A 22,326-nucleotide genomic window follows, 5' to 3' on the forward strand; every position below is an offset into this window, starting at 1 on the left:
AAATTAGAGAAGTCTTCACAGTTTCAGTTACTTCCTAAGATTCTAGTTGGAACTATATCCCTTTCTGTCTGTCTTGTACAAAACAAACAAACAAGCAAACAAACTAATTTTATCAATTCTCAGTTTCAATTCTATAAAACTGAGATAACCAATAATATTATTACAAACAATAGAGAATGGTTAGCAAAATGCCTGGCACATAGTAAGTGCTTAATATATTTATAGGTACTAAAACACTTACTACGTGACATTTAAGAGAAAATTTCATTCTTTGCAACAATAGGATCTTGTGTCTCCTTGGGGAATAATCCCTGAATTATTTTAAGCCAAGCCAAATGGGAAAAAAATAGGTTATTAATTCAATACCAATTGAGTTAGGATAACCTTGTAATTTTTGTCCTTGTATATAGATTTGTCCTGTCTTAAAAATCTTCTTTAGCTAAAAGACATTCTGAATTAATAACATAATTTCATTTACTAAATGTTTTCTAGGCACCAAGCATGAAGCTATGTACTTTGCTTAAGTTACTTCTATTTAATCTTTACAAAATAATATGAAGCAACGTATACCTCCATTTTCAAAAGAGGACAATAAAGGCTGAGGAATATTTGGTAACTTGCCCAAGGTTACACAGAGAATAAATGGTGAAGGCAAGGCTTAAACAATCAAAAACTAGAAATCTAGGTGAAAGAAAAGATCTGTCTTGTCTCTGAGTTAGTGTGTACTTGATTTGACTCACTCTAGATTGTGAGTTCTTAGGATTTATTACCTCTGGTAAACACAGACATTTGTGTAGCTTTGCCTTGAGTAGACTGCTTTCAACTGAACTGATTTACCAGCCATCCAGAATTTCTACAGTAATTTCTGTATTCAAAAAAATGTAAAAAATATGGAATCTTATGAGTCATGCCAATAATATGCCTTAAAACAGTGATTTAATGATCTAGAAATTTCTCTAACAATATAAGAAACCTATTTCTTTCTTCTCTGATTAGTTCAGACCCCATGTACCTTAAATATTCATGCAAACTCTTTCCTCCTTTTATATTATTTCTACTATAAATTTGCATTTTGTTTCCATTATCTTGAATTAATTTATATGGGCTTCATTTTTAATACAATCAAATAAGTTCTGGAAATACATATTTCATTATTTTTTGAATGTGGGGAAAAAGTAATCTCAAATGACTGAGTAAAAAGAAGTAAATTAAATGCATTGTTTCAGATTTCACACACAACTTACAAGTCTGTATGCTTGCAAGGTGAATTATTTATGCAGAATCAAACAACTGGACTGCTTATGAAACTGAACTTCCTTCTAGACCCTTCTACCTTTTATATAAGGAATAGAAAAATGACAATCTGATAGTGTCTATATTGTGTCATTGAGTCAATATATAGTCAACCCAGTCTTTGACATTTTTTTCAATTATTTTGACAGTTAATAGGGAAAAAATAGCCTGGAACAGTATAAAAATTTTTGATGTATTTTGATATATTCAATCAAAAGTAAACAATAGTTTCTCATCGTTCTGTGCTATGGATATGATTGTTTCCTAATTCTAATTCAATTCAGCAAACTGTGCTGATTACCTAGTCTACATATATATATTATAGAACTAAAATCATGAAGGAGGCATAGTACTCTGCCCTTAAAAATAAAACTGAAATTAAAGGAGCTAGCTTTAATCTTTCTATCTCTCTATCTATCTCTCTATCTATCTAATAATTTATAAAATGAAATAGAACTAAATACAATAATTACCAAATAACTCAAATGGTTGGTTAATCAGAATATATCACTTCTAGATTAATCTAGAGCAGTGATTCACAAACAGGAATACTTTCCCACACAAGGGACATTTGGCAATATCTAGAAACATTTTTCATCATCATAACTGGAGTGGGGACAGGCAGTGGAGAGGGACAAGATGCTATTGGCAACTAGTGGGTACAAGGTAGAGGCTAGGGATGCTAATGAGCATCCTACAATGCACAAGACTGTCTCTCACAAAAATTATCTGGCCTCAAATACCAATGGTACTGAGATGCAGAAGCCTAGATCCAGATAACAGGAAACTTACTGCATCAAGATAATATTTTACATTGGTAATATGTTTATACAGTTTATACTCTTTAGTTTTTAAGATCCTCAAAATATCAATATTACTGAAGAGGACTCACTCTCAGAAATAAAGATATTGAATAAACTAATGAACTACTCTTTGACAAAAGTACAATTGGAAAAGAAAGCCAAAGGGGATAAGTAAAAAAAAGAGTATGGTATTTCAAAGTTATTAAAATTGGAATGGCCCCATATAGGCCAGCACCCTAGTGTTCTCATAAAGATACTATGACACTATCTAATTATAAATATTTATTAGGTATAGTATTTCAACAATGTCAATATTATTAGGATTTCCTTGGTCACCTTCCACATATGCATTTTCATTTTTTCCCCTGCTGCAATCATTGATGGAAATATTGGTATAGGATAGTGCTTGACCACTTGTAAAGCATAACTATCAGGCTGAGCTTTAAAATTTTGGCAATTCTATCTGAGGACTTCATTAGAGAGTTAATAAAATCAGTGCTGTGTTGCTGTCCTTCTATAGCAAAGACCCATCACTGGAAAGCCTGTGCTTTTTCCCTAGATAGATTAAAACATTCATTCTGGTGACATTTCTTTGTCATTAAAGTAAAAGCTCAGGCTGAGTTAAAAGTAATAATGCAAAAACTGTACAAAATGGCAAAAATCGCAAAATGTTGGTCTGATAGCAAAAGAACTAATTTTAAAAAAAAGGATGACATGGTTTTTATTAACAAGTCTTCACCACAAATTTTGAATCAGTAGCCTCAAATGAAATAAACAACACAAAAGAAATATAACAGAGCTGTGCTTACAGGTTCTCCTAATTCATCATTTAAAATTTTAGTTTCATTTTCTCTTCCACTTCTAACATTTGTGAAAACAACTAATAATCATATTGTTACTTCTATAAATTTTATTTACTTTGTATCAACCTAATTGCTCCTATAAAATCTAGCCAACACAGCATTGTAAAGCAACTATACTTTAATATAAATAAATAAATACATAATAAAATAAAGGAAAAAAATCCAGCCAAATGGTTAGAATGTTGGTATTTATTCAAGTCTCATGTCCTTATCATAACATGTCTACATGTATAATAAAATACATACATTCCCAGGGGTTCTTAAAAAATTTCCTCATAAATCGTTTTAATATTTTGCTTATTATCTTATAAAAGGGAAAATTGTACCCAATAGCTTAATTTCCAAGAGATTTATGTTATGACACTTAGTAGAAAGCATTTTCACTATTGTATTCATCCTCTATTCATTCAGTCATTACTTATTGTGTACCTCACACTTTTTACAATACTGAGGAGTATGGTGGTGAACAAAATAGGTAAGGTTCCCACTGTAAGAAAACTCATAGTTTGGTGCAGAAGACAACCAATAAGAAATATATATATATGAGGATGGAGAGAGAGAGAGGATTGTTAGGGCTCATTTAGGTGAGTTGGTTAGCGAGGACTGCCCAGAGGAAGCTATTTGAGCAGAGACCTCAAAGAAGTTTAGTAGTGAGCCACACAAGCATCTGGAGGAAGAATGTTTCAGGCTAAGGTAAAAATTAATGTGCATGTCTTTGGTTAAAAATTAACAGCAAGAAGGCCAGTGTGGCTTGGGTCAAGTGAAGAAAGGAAAGACAGTGTTAAGGCTAAAGCGATATCCAGGGGCAAAATCATGTAGGGCCTTATAGGATTTATTAAAAAACTCTATTATCAAGGGTTAAATAAATAATATAAGAAAGCATCTTATTTTACTAATGATGAAATGACATAACACTACATTCATCATCAGAAAAGGATTTATAAACTACTCACTGGACACTATAGTGAGTTGGACACTATTTTAGACAACTGGAAAATGACATGCAAGAATACTCTGGTGCCACTCAAGATATCCCCAAGTATCTTTAGTGGTAACATGACATTCTTTTAAAGTCTCTAAATATAAATTAATTTAAATAATTTTATTTTTAATTTAATTTTTTAAATTAATTTAATTGATGCCACATTTGTTCAGTAAGCATATGACACAGCCCCTGCTCTATGATGAATATATAATCCACATAGAACAGAGAACAATGAGAGAGCATAGTCAGTACCAATACAAGAGGAGTTTCTTTTGTGGATGATGTGTGGGGAGGTGGGAGACCATATAATATATTTAATATATAAACTGGAGCATTTTTTAAAGTTAAAGGGGAGACTATTAATAATCCTGCTGGGAAAAAAATAGTGTAATTTGTCACAGTTTCAAGCAAATCAGGACACAAGTTAATGATATGTCCATAGAATTTCAGAAAAGAAGAGTTAAAAGTGACTCCTGACACCTTCTTCAAGAAAATAGCACCTGCACTTGACTTGTATGTAGGCATGTGACTGGGCAGAAGGAAGGTGGGAATGCATTCTAGTCCAGGGAAACGACATTATGAGGCATACTGATATGAGAATCATTTTATCTAAGATGAAGCATTAATGATTATAAAGAGTGGGAGATAATATTGGATGGTTTAAGAAAGAGATGTGTTGAGGTGTAAAAGCAGAGCAGACTATAATATATTTTAAGTTCCATGAAAAAGAGTCTCATACAAGAGAATCACTTAAGGTCTATTGGTAAGCATGTGGCATGCATAGAGTAAAAATACTCCTAAACTCCAATTTGATGTCAGATGAGAATATTATGGAGCCACATATATTATAAAATGTACAGATATTTTAATTCTGCATAATCTATATATTGTTGTATGATAAATTGGAACAAGAATAGCATATGGGTATGTTACTGACATGTAAAGTCAAGCCACTCTTTTATGCATGTGTGTAAAGAGACACATTATGAGGATTTTAGTGACTGCTAGATTGATTTGACAAAGATGGTAAACATAGAAAAATTTATATACATGTGTGTATATATATGTGTGTGTGTGTATATATATATATATACATATGTTAGTATTTTAAATGATAATGATAATTTGTGAACACTCAATATAGTCCTGAAATTATGTTAACATTTTTGTAAATGTTTCCCCCAAATCCTAAGAGCTTGGTGTTATTTTGATTATTTTACAGATGAATAAACAGAACTGAAGAAGTCAGGTAATTAGCTGAAGACTGCATAGCTGCTAGATGCAAAAGTTCAAACGCAGTTTTGCATTGGTATGAATTCCATGATTTTGTTCATGGTGCCACCTTACCTTACACCTATGCATGCACTCACTGAGTTCAACCCCATGTGGCTCAGTTCTTGCACAGAGGTCCCAACTGGAATAGGAAGCTGGGTACTTAGTACACATCTCATGTCACTCTACTATATTTGGATTCATGCTAGTATCACTGGTGTCTTAAGCACTTCCTTCAACTAAGAATAAGTACTTAATATTTATTTTTTTAAAAAAACAAATTTCCTGCTCTACCCAGTCTCTGATGTGGTATATCCTGATATTTCCTGATTTTCATTTAAGCAATTTGTGTGCATCCAGTTTCTTTAGGTGATCCCTATAAATCAGAATCTCTCATTTTTCACCTTTAACAATCAGCTCCTTAATCAGTGGTTTCTGAGTAAATTTATCTATCTAACAACTGGTTTACATTCTTGAGATTTACAGTAATCCCTACAAACATACAGTTTTCCTATTTCTAAAACTATAATATTGATTAATCCTCCCGGGTTCCAAGAAAATTATTATAGTGTTTTTATTTTAGCTATTATAGTTCCTAGTAGTCTTGTGATTTTAAAAAATATCTTGAATCAATCATCAGAAACCTTAATTGACCAACAAACTAGGAATAGAGGCTTATCGGGAAAGATACATCACAGAGCCCACACTTGTGGAGAATACTCAGAATACATCTAAGTACTTGATACTCAATAAAGAAGTCTGAATAAGTTTGGTTTTTAAGAAGTAAAATCCTCTGTATCCAGAAATTATAAAAAGTGTTAAAGATTCAGGCAATATAGGAACTGACCAAAGAATAGTCAGTTTAGGAAACTGAAGTCTGGAAAACTTCTGGGCAAATTAAAAAAAAGAACAAGGCAAACATGAAAAAATAATTGACTCAGGGAGAACCAACATATTTTTTTCCACTGAAATCTTTTATTTTCATAGTTGATACGTACTACATATCTCTGAACACCTAACATTCATATTTAACATGAATATTAGGCTCAAAATAATGGCCACTCTTAATTACTGTAAATATATCAATTTTAAAGGCATAGTTCTTCTTTCTTAATGTGTACTTTCATTGTTCAAAAACCTCTATTAATCATTACTGGACTTTATCATAATTTCCAGTTCATTAAGTTTATTTTGATAATAATTATAAGATAGGAAAGATATAAACATATTTATAAAAATCAAAAACAATCTGATTTTTGCAGAAAAATCTCTTGTAGAATTAGAAAAAGAATAAATTCTAAATAGTTTTTTTATACCATTTGTATTATTAGTATAGCTCATACCAACTTTTCTATTTTTTTCAAAGAAATCAACTAAAAAAGTTCTAGCCAGAGTTCTATGCTATGTGAATTCATATGAGTAGGAATTTGAAGATTTATTACAGTGATTACATATCAACAGGTATAAATATGTATTTTTTGATTAGGATTTTTTTTTTCTGAAGCAGGTGAACCATAGGGACAAACCCCCAGAGCAGAAAATATACCATTTCAGTGCCTCTTGATAAATAGATAATATCGACTATTTCTATATGATGCATAGCAATGTGACAAATAAATTACCTTCATTAAAGATTTGCATGAAGGACTAATGAGCATTAGTTAAGCAGTTAAAGCACAAAAATGTTTATGAAAAATTACATTGAATGTAAGAAGAAGTTGAGCATCAGAGAATCTCATTATAATAATTTATCTTATCTAAATATTCTCTCCTGCACCTATATGATAAATGTAACCAAAAGCAACCAAAGTTCCACATTTAACGTGAAGCTTAGGCTAATCACAACTCTAGAGGATTTTGTCTTCTGTGAACTCATCTACCTAAAGGAGGGATAATTTATTAAACTCATATTTGTTTCCTGTTATTATTTATCCTGCAATAAATCTTCAAATTTAACTATAAAATTTGCATAGCATGAAATTAAAAGAAGTAAAGATATCTCTTAAAAAATTCACTGTCAATGAAAACTGTTGAGTGTTTTGAATATGTACTTTATGAATTTTCTTTTGCTTTCAATGCCTACAGCTAAATTAAATTTTATTTATTTTATTTTATGTACAAATGACAAATACCTTTTGGATAAAAGACATTTTACTAAATAAAACACAGAAAAATGAGTAAACATTTTTTTTACTAATCAAGATTTCCATTTTCCTCCCTTTGGAATATTGCCCAAGATTAATGCTTTCTACTCATCAAGCACTGCCATCTTGTGGACTCCTGTTAATTCTAGAAAATATTGGATTATTTATGTATGGGATTTTTTTTTTTTTTTGGTTAAATATTTGGAAAACTCTAAGTCTTAATGTAAGAGGGGAGCAGGAATAAATATCCTTGTTGGAAGTTGTACAATAATATTGCTTTTATCCCTAGGAACATCTGCATGTAAGGCAAACTGTTCTTCCATTTTACAGTAGGTTTCTGTGCTAGCAGGACACATTCTTACCTTTTTACATACTTAAGGCTCTGACCACAGTTTAATTAAATTGTGACTCAGTAGTTAATAGGAATATCTAGAAACCTGCTTTTGTCTGGTGAGTGGGATTTAGACACTGCTCTGATTAGTTGTTTGATGTTGAAGCATCAAAGTTTTAATTGGCAAAATTAGACCCCATAATATACATAACTCAATTTAATAAATACTTGAAATAAGTATTAATCAGATTTTTCTTTTTTCAAATAGAGATCTGTGCTCAGCAAGGCTTCTTGGTCAAGTTTTTGATCTTTGTATCTTAGTTCCCTCATTCATAAAATGGGGTTACTTATCCCTGTAGAGATTAAATAAGTTAATATACATAGAACACACTGTCTGGAGCCCATTAAAGTGCTATAGAGGTTTACTAGATCCTATTGGTGTTACACCCAGTTCTCTCTCATCTGGTTAATGCACCCATCTGGCAGCTGCACCTTCTCCAGAGTTTTCCTTACCTAGGAAATTATGCTCCCTGCCCTAATTGCACCTCACTTCCCCACCTGGTAGACAATAACCAACTGATGCAGGGGAGGTGAGTATAAAAGACTGGTTCTCTTTACCTTCTGTTGACTTACCAAATCTACAGTGAAATTTGTATTCCAGAGCCGTAAGAAGGATTAGTCTTAGACCAATCTCTGGAAGGGACCACATCTTTGCTTAGGTTTTTTTTTTTTTTTTCTTTTTTTCCTTACCCAATCCTGCTTCCCTTATTCCTTCTCCTGGGAACACTGTCAATAAATCACATTCAAAAGAATCCCCTTCTCAGACTCTGTTTCTAGGAAACTGACCTAAGACCATAAAATGTTCACTGTTACTGTTGTTGTTGTTATCATTAAGCTGTCTAATGTTTTGATTTAATGAGGATAAACTTTTAGATTACCTTGGTCATATCTAATTGATTAACTACACAGTCTTCCAGTAATTCTCCATGCATCTTTTCTTTCAGCTAAGCTCTTCATAATTTTGATAGGCACAGAATGCCAGGTCATATTTCTTGGCAAGATTCTAGGAAACAGATATTCTGTTGTTCATTAAGCGCTGAGATCTGTGTATTTTAACAAGGAATTGTCAAAAGTGTAACATGAATGCTTTTTAATGCAAAGTTTGAAGCCTAAGGTGAACTTGTGCCATGGACCATCACACCCTGCTGAGAAAATGCTGGTCTCTGACTTGATGAAGTTTGCAGTTCAATAAAAATAATTTTAAAACCAATTAGCAGAGCAAGAAATTTAGGTTGCATTTTGAGAAGAGTTAGCAATGACCTTTACATCTAGACACAGGGCTCCTAGGATTAAAAAAAAAGTCCCCTGTAGTGTGAAACATTCCCAAAGGAAAATAAAAATAGATACTGTCACTCAGTTGGTATAATCACTTGAACTCTAGAGCTTGGAATTCACTTACTTGGAGTCATTTGAGTTGTGGATCATGAGAGAATACCAGTTTACTACTGTTTCTATTATAAATATTATTTTATTTATCTTTTGTTTTACTAAAGGTGTTTTGAATTATAGGCACATAAAATTTTATTTTGTCTCAGTGACGTTATAATTTTTAAGCAGAACTCTGTTGTTTCTGACTCTAGGTAATAAACATATGAAAATACATGTCTCAAAACCTTATAAAAAGAAGAATTAGTACTTTGTTTTGTTCAACCAAGATAACTGAAATTTAATGTAATAATACAGCCTGCCTTTGTATTAAGGTAATTTGATTTTTAAAACATACAAATGTCCTCTCTTGCATTCTTCACATCTTTTAAAATATCTTGATTCTCCCGGTGCTAACCAAGTGTCAGTTAGACAGCTTTACTCTTTTGTTACTCTCAGGATCCTTGCTTCTGGCTATGTTTTAGAGGTGAAATTTTTGACACATGTAGAAATTAAACCAAACTGTACAAGGTTCAAGATGAATCTGAATTGTACCAAATACTACTGCAATATATTAGGTAATTTATCTTAAGCCAATAGCTATCCTTACTGAGCAGTTTCTGCATGTTGAACACTCTCATTTAAGTGGCATATATAATCCCCAGCACAATCACATCATATAGATATTATTATTCCATTTTAAGGATATTAAAATTGAGGTTCAGCAAGATTAGAATATAATAATCAAAGCAGAATAATACAATGATAAAATATAGGCTTAGAGTGAGTCAGACAAGTTGGAATTTTTCCTCTGAAAGTTATTAGCTGTAATTTTCCACTGGTTCACCTGTTTGTGCCTCAGACCTTTAATGTTGAAGATGATTGTAATAATGGTAATAACTACATCAAGTTCTGTAATACTAACTTTACATGTAATATCTCATTTAACCTACAATTTCCTCCATTAAATTGCATTTTACAGATGAGTAGACTAATTTAAATAGTTTGCCCAAAGATACCTAGGTCAGTGGATCATGCAGCCATCTCTGTAACTCTGGTCTTTGTGATTCTGAAGTCCATGGTCTTATTCACTCACAATGTTGCCTTCTAATCTCTGTGTATGTGTGTGGCTGGGAGAAGTGGGAAAATGTGCAAAGTGTGTGACTCATAGTAAGCTCTCAAGTTAGTTCCTTTCCCAGCCCCACCTTACATCTCCATAATATCTTAAACAGTGCTTTGAATATAAAAATGTATCACTACCTACTTGTTGATACTCCCAGTTGTCTTGATCTTAGTCCCCATCCTAAAGCCAGCAGCCAAAATAATCTTTATATATGATCTGTTTAGTAACCTGAGCTGCCAAATCAGCTTCCTCAACAGTGTCAGTGACATGTTCAAGCAGAGGCTAAATGACTGACCACCATGGAAGCTGTTAACCTGAGAGGGAGTTTGGATCACATTTAATTTAATGCTCCCCTCAACCTCTGTCCAATTTACCTAGTAGAATAAATCACAAAAATACTTCATAGTAACTTTGTAAGCAAGACTTTCTCTCTTGTCCATTGACAGTACATTCCAGATTCTTAAAACTGCCTGCATTACTTCTCAATGCCTGTTTTTAGATCAACTACAAACATAATCTTAGATTCATATTCTAAAGGCCAAAATAAGTTCATGTAGAGCTGAGAAAATTTTCAATGAGAACATTAAAGTGAAAAATATCTACTCTTATTCTTAAATTTAGAAAGCTTTATAAAAATACATATATAGATATTTTATTCTATTTATTTTTTCATCAAATATGTATTAAGCAACCACACACCAGGCATCCAGCTGGGATCTAAGGATATGGTGGTGAAGACAGTAGATTTAGTCTCTACCCTGCCAAGAGTACTTAATGTGGCTAATAGTGACATTTTCTATCACAATGCAGATATAAATCAGCAATGTAAAAAAAAATTGCCTTCTAATTTCAGGTGTATCCCCTTATGCTCAGTAGTAATGGATAATTAATAGTACAATTCTCTAAAATTTCCTTCATGATGTCCTTAATTCCAAAACTCAAAATGGTAGCTAGCCATCAGCTAAAAGTTTTATATAAACAAAATAATCATAGTACCAATTTTTAAAGCAGTACTGTTTCGGCCAGTAACTTACTAATTTCCACTATTTAATTATCTTCATATCAATTAATTCATCAAAACAGGAGGCAAAGGAGTCATAACGGTTAATGGAATTGTAAAAACAAAAATGATTACAAAGCAATTAGTAAATATTAAAATGCTTATGACATACACTCTATAAAGCAGCATCCAGTAAAAATTAACAAAAAAAATCAAACTACATACAAAACTTAAATTATTTAAAAAACAAACTAAAAAGTTACACTTGTATAATAAATCATAATTATAGCTATTTGACAGATATAACATTAAATCTCACATTACAGGAATAACCAAAAATGGAAAAGACCAGGGATTTTGGTAAGTACAGCCCATTAGGTGAAAATTTTACTATAAACCATGAAATTGAGCATATGTTAAAAACAGGGAAGGTTCTGATTTTTAGGTTTTCCTTTTTATAGCTGACAAGGGTAAAGAAACTAGGTTCCCTGGGAGAGTTGCATTATTAATTGGGTGGTGAACAAATCAATTGCTACATCCATCGTGTTCTCTCCAAATCTTTTGACCCAAAGCTTCTTCTGTAACAGAAGCAGAATAATGTGTGTTCCTAATAACACACATTATTAGGAAGAAAAATGTTTATTTTCTAACTTGTAGTTATACTAAAGAATGTTGAAATGAATTGCATATGATTACTCATTGAAATTGTTTACAAAGACTTCAGAGACTGCAGTATCCAGTTTCATTCCCCTTTCTCACCCTTTTTCTTTTTTTAAATTAATGGCACTACAGTTATAAGAAATGAACATCATTGCCCATACAGTTAATACTGTTTTTATACCCTATAGATGTAGAAATATGTCATTTAAGTAATCATCTTATGTGTCAAGGGAGCAAAGGCAGGGTAATCTGCTTTGTGACACCAAATCAATTACAGCAATTGTGATGAAAGTCTGCACTGCATAAAGTCATGAAACCTAGACATTCAATTAGTACAATAGACAGAGCCAACCCAGAGACTTTCCCAAAATTTAGAAATAATAAATAAATTAAGTTCAGTATACAGCCAAGCTCACAGGAAAGAAAAAATATCCCAGGTATCAGAAACAAAAAAGAACTAAAATCCTAACTGAAATCTAGGAATACTGTTAATCCTGAGGAAATCTTGGAAGCAAGGTAGATTTGTTTACATGTCATGGTAACAGACCCTAGAGTCTAGGAGCTTAAGGATGACTATTTATGCTGGTATAAAGGACAAGTCTTTGGGTCTGCTTGAGAGGGGAAGTTAGAATAGCATGTCTGCAACAGCCAGGACCTTAATGGGCTATTCTTTCAGTGAACTTGAATGGCTCTCACTGACTCAGGGAGAAAGATAAAATAATCTCCCATAAGAAACCAAAACCTTGGGGACTTTCCTGGCGGTTCAGTGGTTAAGACTCCCGTGCTTCCAATGCAGGGAAAGCAGGTTTGGTCCCTGGTCGGGGAACTAGGATCCCACATGCCATGCATGCAGCTAAAAAACTTAAAAAAAAAAAAAAAGAAAGAAACCAAAACCTCAAGTCAATACAGCACATGCGTTTGTAAGCCAAATGTATGTTACAACACAATATAAAAATGTACTAGAGAAATTTAACATAGAAACTTTGGGGAGTACTCACTGAAGAATCATATCAAGAACTTCTAAAACACTTTTAATTGTCTTAGCTAAACATGCTATTAAAAAAGAACCTTAGAAGAATGGGAAAATCACAGTTGACTAAACAGTCTCAGTATGCTTCTGATAATGAATAATAATATTAAGATTTTAGTACTTAATATATCAGCTTACCTTAAAATATTTTTAGGCCAAGCACAATTGGTATGAAACAAAGTGTTATATGAGACTAAAGACTAGACTCCAAAGCCAATTGTGTTTTACTACTTTCCTGAATCATTTTATAATCCTCACACTCTGACATACTAAAAATATAATGAATGCTTGTTTTTTATGAGAGTAAAATTTGAAAAGAATTTTAAATAAATGATGATAAAGAATGAAAAACCATATAGGAGAAAGTAAACAGTGATTTTAAAAGGGATTTAGCCCTGTTCAATAGATGCATTTTTGGCAGAGGTAGAAAATCCAATTCAAGTTCAGACTGTCAGCTTTTCTATTTTGTACTATTTCTACTTTTTCATTCTTCTTAGAATTATGAAATGCTTTGCTATGTAAACTTATTTTAAAAGCTAAATAAGCATTTTTGAACCCCCAAATACATACTTACCTGTAAAATTTGAGAAAATGCCAATTTTGTGTAAATACTTTCTTCTTATTCTAAAATATTTTACAAAACATTGACTCAACAAACACTATCAGTATAACAAAACTGGTATTTCAATTAATGATAGTCTTTAATGTGATTGTTTGTTGCTTTCTTTTACTCCAAATTTCTAATAATACAAAACAAAAATTGAGGTAACTCCAGTAAAACCTAACCTAAAGTAAATTGCAAAAATATAAAAATGCCTGAGTGATGTTTGAGCAACAAATGAAACTCTCATTATAACAATTAGAATAACTCATATACTTAAGGGAAGAAAAGAAGGAAGGGAGGGAAGGAGGGTGAGAAGGAGGAGGAGAGAGAGAGAAAGAAAGAGAGACAGGAAGAAAAGAAAGGCATAAAACAAGGCTTCCCAAGCCTCACTGTAGATTAGAATCACATTTGAGCTTTATAAAAATTCAGGTAATAAGTGTTACTAAACAAATGACTCTGTGGAAAGGGGACCTTAGAATCTGCTCTTTTAGCCATAACGTAGGTAATTCTAATGCCTATTGAGATTTTAATGCTATTGGCCTACACATAATTCCTTCAATTTCTCATATTCTATTAACTCAATTGCAAGCTGGTTTTGATTTTCACTCATCTACTGAATCTGCTATTCAGTGATTACCACATGTCAATCCTAAGTAACATTTTCCTTTATTATATTTATAAACATTCCCATTAAGTCCTTTTTGCCTTATTTGGCATTATTTAACCCTCTTGAAATTGTTAAGGCATTGGTCTCTGTGACACTGCATTTTCTTTATTCCCCTTGAATATTTCCAATGGTTCCTTCTCTCTTATCTTTTGAACATTTTCCTTCCTTTATTTAGATGTTTGTGCTTTCCAGAAAACTATCTTCTCATTGTATTTATTCTCATCTACTTACATGATTCAGTTACACCAACATACCAACAACTCTCAACCACAGATTTCCTCTCATGGACTTCAAACACATATTTACCAATTGCTGGAACTACTTATGTAGATTTGCCTCAAACTCAAAATGTCCTGAAAGTGAACCAATGATCTTTCTTCTTAAACCAGTGTGACTTCATTTATTTTCATCCTGAACTTCATGTGTTATCCTCTTCCCAGTCATTCAAGGGAGATAATGAAAGTGTTCCTGGACTATTTGTCTCTTCATTTGTCTTACTCCCTATATATTTCTTGGGCCAATATCCTTCTTCTCATTGCTATGATTAGGTTCTGATTCAGATTTCTCCAGCTCTTACCTTCAGTATGCAATATCGTCCTATTTTTCCCTCTTTCAACTTGCACTTACTTAAATCCAACCTTTGCAGAATCACCAGAATACCCTACTAATGTACATCATTATGTCAACCCTTTGCTAGAAAACATCCAGGATAGAGCATAAGCTCCTTAATACAACATACAGACCATGTTAATTTGTGTTTAGTAATTTGGGTTAATTTCCACTTTCTCTAACCTCTTCTCCTACTACTCCCTTTCTTGGATTTTTCACTCTAATAACACAAAACTGTGGTGGCCCAAAACCTTACTCCTTGACTCATTTTTTTTTCCTTTTCAGATTTCATAATCAATCCATCAGCAATTCTGATCAACTCCACTATCACATTTTTACTAGAACCAGTCACCTCTCATCACTTCACCACTACTGTCACTGCCACTACCATTATAGTGCAAATCATTTATATATTTCATGGCTATTTTGAAAATAGCCACTTAGACGAGGGGACATTATTCTTCCTGCTTCCCCTTCCCCTGGTCCCTGCTTTGTCCTCACGCTGTCTCATCTGTAACCAGTAGACAGAGAGAGTTTTTAAAATATAAATTCATGCATCTTTCTCACCCCTGCCACTCTCTAGCTGTCTTACATGCTTTAGTTTTCTTCATAGCACTTATTACCACTTGACAAATACTTGTTTGTGTATTCTTGTACTTTCCACTATAATGGAAGCTCTATGAGAACACAGACTTTTTTTTCCACTTAGAGCATTCCTGGGCCATCAAGACCCACAACTAGTATTTGTTGAACAAATGAATAAATGAATGTAGCTCAGGCATCTCTTAACTTAAGAAGTTTTTGCTGATCAACATGATGGCTTAAGTGCCCTTTTCCATTGTCTTCTTTACAGTAGAGTATACATCTCCATTTCTTTATTCCATATTGTTTCATAGGTTTGGGTAAATCTTTCCCATCAGACCAGTCTTTGAGAATGCAAAACTGTCTCTCTCATCTTTTTAATTTCAGTGCTATCATAGTGCCAGGCATCTAAAATACATTAAACACACATTAGAACTGAATGAATAAGTACATGGATGAATAGATAAAGACTGAGCATCCTTAAAAAATATTTCAGATCTTCATGTAGTCATTAAGAGCAACAGTTCATTGAACATAAAATACAAAATGATATAGACATCTGGATCAAATACGGATGATCTTGCAACCTATCTAATACTTAGTAAAAGCTTTGTTGTTTGAGTTTTTTAGTAAAATAATCTGTCTTTCAACAATTGAATTTTGTGTATTTTCAGAGATCGTCTATAGCTGGGTATTTAACGAGTTCCCTTCCTTTGTGGCGGAAGACAGCCGGCGGTTCATTTCCCAGGAGACAGGCAACCTTTATATTTCTAAAGTCCAAACATCAGATGTTGGCAGCTATATTTGTCTGGTGAAAAACACAGTGACGAACGCTCGAGTACTTAGTCCTCCAACACCACTCACTCTCCGTAATGATGGTAAGTTCCATGGACTGGACTGAAATGGTCAGCCAACTCAAATGTGAAAAATTGAGTATAATCTGGAAAAATACTGAATCACTATGCTGTGCATCTGAAACTCATACTATATTGTAAATCAACTGTACTTCAATACAAAAAGACCTAAAAAAAAGATGTATTAGTGTTCTTCTAAGCACTTAAACCTAGCACAAATAAAATAAAAAGGCATTTGGCATATTTAGAAACTCTACACTTTTAGTCTAAGATCATGCATACCTTAGAATAAAATTTTTCACATAGGAAAGTGATGATCTATAGCTAAGAAATATTAACCTTAACACTACCCTAATGCCAAAAAGGGAGAGGGATTCCAAAAAGATGAACTGTAATAAAGACTCCACAGTTCTTTTTTTGCTCTTTAGGGCCTCTATATAGCATATGTGTATGAATTGCAAGTATTTTACAGGTTCATTTTTCATCACTTTTTAATTTTACATACCTTCAAATTGAATATTCAGCTTTTAATACTTCATGGCATAGTTATAATTGTTATTATTACTTTCCAATAATAGGAGCAGTTGGAACTTTAACTTTTAAGTGCAATTCAGGTAGAAATGATGATTCTATAAGTATAGGTATTGCCATCTATCCAAAGTGTCTTCAAATTTAAAAACTCGATTTGTAGTTATAGACATTTACAGTTAAGCATTGCATTAAAGAAGTCAAGTACTATATTAGAGTTGATATGTGATGTATGGCTTGCTCTGTCATGCAATAAAAAAGCTATGAAGGTATTATTGAGAAGTGAGCTCGAGAATCCTGATGGATTGTGAAGCTTAAAAAATAATCTATTTCAACACTAGTCTTTTATATACTTAGTTTTAGAATATATACTGCAGTAATGTATAGCCAGAGTTTATATATATATATATATATATATATATATATATATATATATATAACATTAGTAATAATCCTATAATCCTATCAGGTAGAGAGTACAAATGCAATATCTATTTCAGAGATGAGGAAGCCAATTTGAAAGAGATGAAGGGACCTCCAAATGTCACACTGCTAGGTAATGGCATGGAGGAATAGATGGGAAACAGGGATGAAAAATGGGAAACCAATTTAGAGGCTACTGAAACTAACCAGTCAAGAGGTGAGGAGGTGAGGAGAGACAGAATGAAAGCAGTGGTAATAGCACTGAAGGGTCGAAAACATGCCTGGGATATTAAGAAGGTAGAATTATCAGAATGTGATGATTAAACATGAGGCTCTGGAGTAGGAGAAAGCTTTCACATAGTTCAACGAATGGATGATGATTCTTTTCATGAAAAGAGATAAGACAGATGAAAAAATAGATTGAGAAATTGATGAATGTGACAAATTCAGTTTTGGCTATGTTGAGATAAGATATCCATGGGAAATCTATGTGGAAATATGCAGTAGGCTACTGATACATATTCCTAATATGCACAAGAGAGGACTGGGCTAGAGAAAGAGATTTAAGTGTTATCATTGTGTATCCATCAATACAGTTAAAGCTATGATTGTGTGTATATTATGCCAACTTCAAGATTATATAAGAATGTCTATAGGGTGAAAAGAATAAAGGAAAATAGATATGCATTTAGAAAACTTACCTAGTTAATAGTTTAGAATTGAGGTGATTTTCTATAAGCCATTTTCATAAAGTTTCTGAGTATTTTCTCATTAATTACGCAATAATTTGAAGCATCTTTGTTGGAAAATTGTAACATTTTGCTGACTAGTTCCATTTACACCATCCATTTATGTAATAGTACCATACATTCAGATAGTGCCTGAGGTTGAGTAGGCTATTCTGCCTTCTTTTCATGCACCAAAACTAAACATTACATTGAGCTTCACAAGGGAGAGGAACACATGTAAAGTAAAAATACAAAAATTGACACCACCTTCACCAGTGATTTAAAAGCTCAGGACCCATGTTCAACAGTCTCTTGCACTTCTTTGATTTCATGGCCCAAATGTATCACTTAACTTTACCTTATACCTTCCATAGTCAAACATTTCAAGAATAATTAGAGTAATTTGTTTGCTGCTATTTAAACTCCTTTGCCCTTCTGATTCTATTGCTCTTCCTGGGCAAAACCCCACTCCTAATGAACTCACTATACCCTTAATTTGTGACTGCCTTGGAATCTGAAAGCTGCTAGAGAGTTACACCTGCCAGGGATTCATGATCAACAACTTCAATACTGCCACTCAATCCTAGTAAGTTTCTGTGGATGGTTAATTTGTAACTGTCCCAAAGATTTTTGGAATCTTCTCTGCATTTCTCAAACTGGACAGCCTCCCTCCTTCCCCACTGCTTTACAAAACCTATTTAAGTATCAAATTTACTTTCCTACTAATGGAATTTCAAATCTAACTATTGATACATCTTCATCCATACTGTTCTTCCCTTATGTAATTTCAGTAGAGATACTCTACTGTCCCTCCTACTATTAAAACCAATCCCTCCATCCTTGACTGCTGATTTTCATTCCCACTGGCCTTTTCAGAACATCACACTGTTAGCCATTGTTTCTTATGTAACCAATACTGTGTCACTAAACTAATAAATATTTTTAGTCATGTTAATTGAATTTACTGAAGCAGTTGAAACCGTTGACTTATTTTTATTTTACAAACATCTATATTTCCAAAAAATCATTATTTGTGCAGTACTATATGAAAGGTTCAATAAAGCAATGCACACAAGTAAAATAAAACTGTTATTTTAAAGTTAACATTTAAGTTAAAAAGAAACAGGTGGAAAACACCTGCTAAATTTCAATTACATCATTCAATGACAGTCTTATTTAAGATTTTGTGAGAGAGGTTAGAAAATTCATATTTCTTCTTTCTGTAAATTATCTGAGATTATTTTTTCTTGGTGATTGTCTACTAATTTTTACTTTTTATCATAGTAATACACACTTATCAAAGGAATATAGTGGTTTATAAGTGCTGATAAGAAGGGGAAAGAAAAAGCAAACCCACACACCTCCCTTCCATCCAATCCTACTCCCTAAAGCTAACTTTTTAATTTCTCCTATTTTTCTTCATGAGTTTCTCATATAATGCTAGGAAATATCTGTGCTTCTTGTTTAATCAAGTTTAGACAATAACTCATATGATGTACATCTGCTTCTTCTATCCTCCCCTCTTTTATAGTTAAACAATATTTTTCTGTTGTTTCCTTTTTAACCTTGACAATGTGCTTAAATCTCTATTATCCTTTTAACTCTTGAAAATAATTCTTGACTTTCTATTATATAAAGTGATAGTTTTAGTCCTACTTTTTCCTTTACCTTTCCTATACTACTTTTATGTCCTTTTGTCTTCCACATTTACTCTGACATTCTCTCCTGCAAATGCAACCAAGTGTTCTAAACTTTCCCATAGAATAACTGTAAAAGCTTAAAACAAATAGATGTTAACAAGTTATTACTATATAATTATCTTTCAATACATATTGTTACAGATTTTTAAGCTATTTGTAGATATGTGTGCTCTACTAGACATGCTTTTCATAAGTGAAACTTTGAATATAACAAGAAAATAATATTGTGATACAGTTTGGATGTAATTTCTCTTAAAATTTTGCTCTATAAATACAATTCATCGTTTCACTAATAGTGTTGAAATATGAACATGAGTCATCACAATGCAAATGATAAATTAAGCCATTATTGTGGTTAAGAAAGCCCACAAAATGCATATGAAAGAGAAGTTGAGCTTAGGAACAAGCCTTGAGTAGTCCAAATCGCTTTGGAAAGGTTAAAAATGAAAACCCTACAAAGGATAATGAGAAGGAAAAGTCAGAGAGATAATAGGAAAAACAATAGTGTAGTATCAAGGAAGCCAAGAAAAATGAGTGTTTCAACAAGGAGAAGTGGGCATGCAGCTCAAGATGGTGGACTGGGTGCCTGTATTTGTCTCCTGTCTCCCTTCTGAGACCCTGTAAGAAGAAATTCATGTCATCAATGAGTAGAGGAAGCATTTCATTAACAAATGAGACACTTTGATATATTTCTGGAAGAATAAGGAAGGACGTGAGTTTAAGGATTAAACAGGCAGAGTAACTAAAACCTAGAATAAAGTTTAAGGGATCTAAGGAAAGCGCTAAAAACCATGTGCCCAGTGGAAGCCTGAAAAAGCTCTGAAATCACAGTTAGCTAAGGGTGAGCATAAGAAATGGGGCCAAAGGGGGACTGAAAGTATATATGCTGAACATCTGTTTCAGTGAAATATTGGAATCCGTTCTCTTCCCTGTCCTTACGTGCAAAAAGACCAAAGGCTCTTAACAACTCTTTTAACAACATGAGTGAACTTTCCCTGGAAAGCTAAAGTTCTTAATGTGAATAGTGGCACAGAATGCAAAACCTTCTCATTCTGGCACATGAGTGTCCGCAGCCTGACAGCCAGTTCCTTGCCCTCACATCAAAGCAGAGCTGACTGTCGACCCACCTCTCCCAGCCACCCGCACCCTCACCTCAAAAGGAAACCAATTCTACAGAACTGGGAAACACAGCAATGTCCAAGCTTCTCAGACTTAACGTTTATATGCAATGCTAAATTAGCAGTTTCTATTAAAAATTACTGAGCTTACTGAATGGTTATAGAATAGAATAGAATTCATATCAGGATAATATGCAAAAAGCAGAAAAATTTAAATTATTCTAGGAAGGCATCAATTAGACTAGAATTGTTAATTCAAAAAACGTCTATATTACTATTTGATCTCTCTTCAAAAAAAAAAAAAATTGAAGACTATGTTTATAGGAAGAACATATTCTTGAATGCTTTCCCAAGTAGGTGGCTTATGTTAAACACTTAGTCTGAAAATAAAAATAGAATATGATTGTGGATGATTCCAGTATTTGCATCACAGTCAGCTACAATTCCTGCTGGGTTTTACAAACCTCTCATTGCAGAGACAGGCATTATAATGGTTATTCCTTCAAACTTGACAAACACCTCTGCAGGGGTTTGAATATAAAAGTTACATTTAATCTGCTGTGACCATAGAGTTAGCTATAAAAATCATTTCAGAATATTGTGTTTTTACACTTCTTTGGAAAAAAGTAGGCCTTTCTAAAAATAACAGAGGTTATATACATAGGCAAATTATTTCCCTTCAAGGACAAATAAAATTTTACTATATAAACTTTGGAAAAATGTCTTGGCTTGGATCCTCTTAAAGCAAAGCTTGAAACTAAATTCGCTTGTAGGTAGTTTATTTGAAATTTATCACAGAGAGCAGGAGTGTGGAATGGGGTGGGTTTGAGGAATGAACTAGTGAAAAGGGAGGTTGCATTATGGAGATGACCACTTCTACAGGCAGCTGGAGCTTGGTCGCACAGGACCAGAGCCTCATGAAATAAGGCTCAGAATAATCTCCTTGGCAGACATATCAATGGTCTTCCATCCCTGAAGGTGACTCCACAGACAGTTAACTCCCGTGCATTTACAGGATGCCCTCAAGTTGCAGCTGAGTGAAACTGGTTGCACCTACACAGACCTGGTTGCAGCGGTCGTTGCAGGAGTAAAAATTTTGGCCAAGATCATTCAAACACACAAAAGTTGTCCAAAATACAGAGCAGGGAGCTTTAGAAGATTGGAAGTACATGAGTGACATGATCGGCTTTTCCTCTGCTGGCACTGTGAAAAACTATCTTCACACATTTACAAATGTATATTGCATACCTTTATGTGTCAGATAATTCATTAAGTAGTGAGGATATAATGGAGGGCAAAACAAATGCAATAATTGTCCTTAGGTAGCTTACAATATAATACGAGGGAAGATATTACCCTAAAAACTGAGTGTAACCAAGCATCCTAGGATCTGTCTACTTGTCCAGTGCCCCATGGAGCCAATCTCACAGGTCATTGCATTGTAAACAAAACAAACAAATCTAGCTCCAAAACTATTATAGGTAATACAGAATTTTACTAATGGTTTGGAGGGTAATGAACGTGGAGGCAGCATTCTGCAAAACGGCAAAATTTATTAAACACCCGCCTTTAACAACTTCTCTC

At 33.2% G+C, this 22,326-nt stretch overlaps 1 protein-coding gene across 4 annotated transcripts in view; it reads left to right on the top strand.

The window, feature by feature from the left end:
* CNTN5 (contactin 5) overlaps positions 1–22,326 on the top strand; it is a 1,371,648-nt gene that overhangs the window by 972,824 nt on the left and 376,498 nt on the right. For all 4 annotated transcript variants that reach the window (XM_060303945.1, XM_030883710.2, XM_060303947.1 and 1 more), the window contains one exon: positions 16,066–16,269. In XM_060303945.1, coding sequence (XP_060159928.1) covers positions 16,066–16,269 — 204 coding nt within the window. The remainder of the gene's footprint in view (positions 1–16,065; positions 16,270–22,326) is intronic.

Source organism: Globicephala melas, chromosome 8, assembly GCF_963455315.2.
Source record: "Globicephala melas chromosome 8, mGloMel1.2, whole genome shotgun sequence".
NCBI classification, from domain to species: Eukaryota; Metazoa; Chordata; class Mammalia; order Artiodactyla; family Delphinidae; genus Globicephala; species Globicephala melas.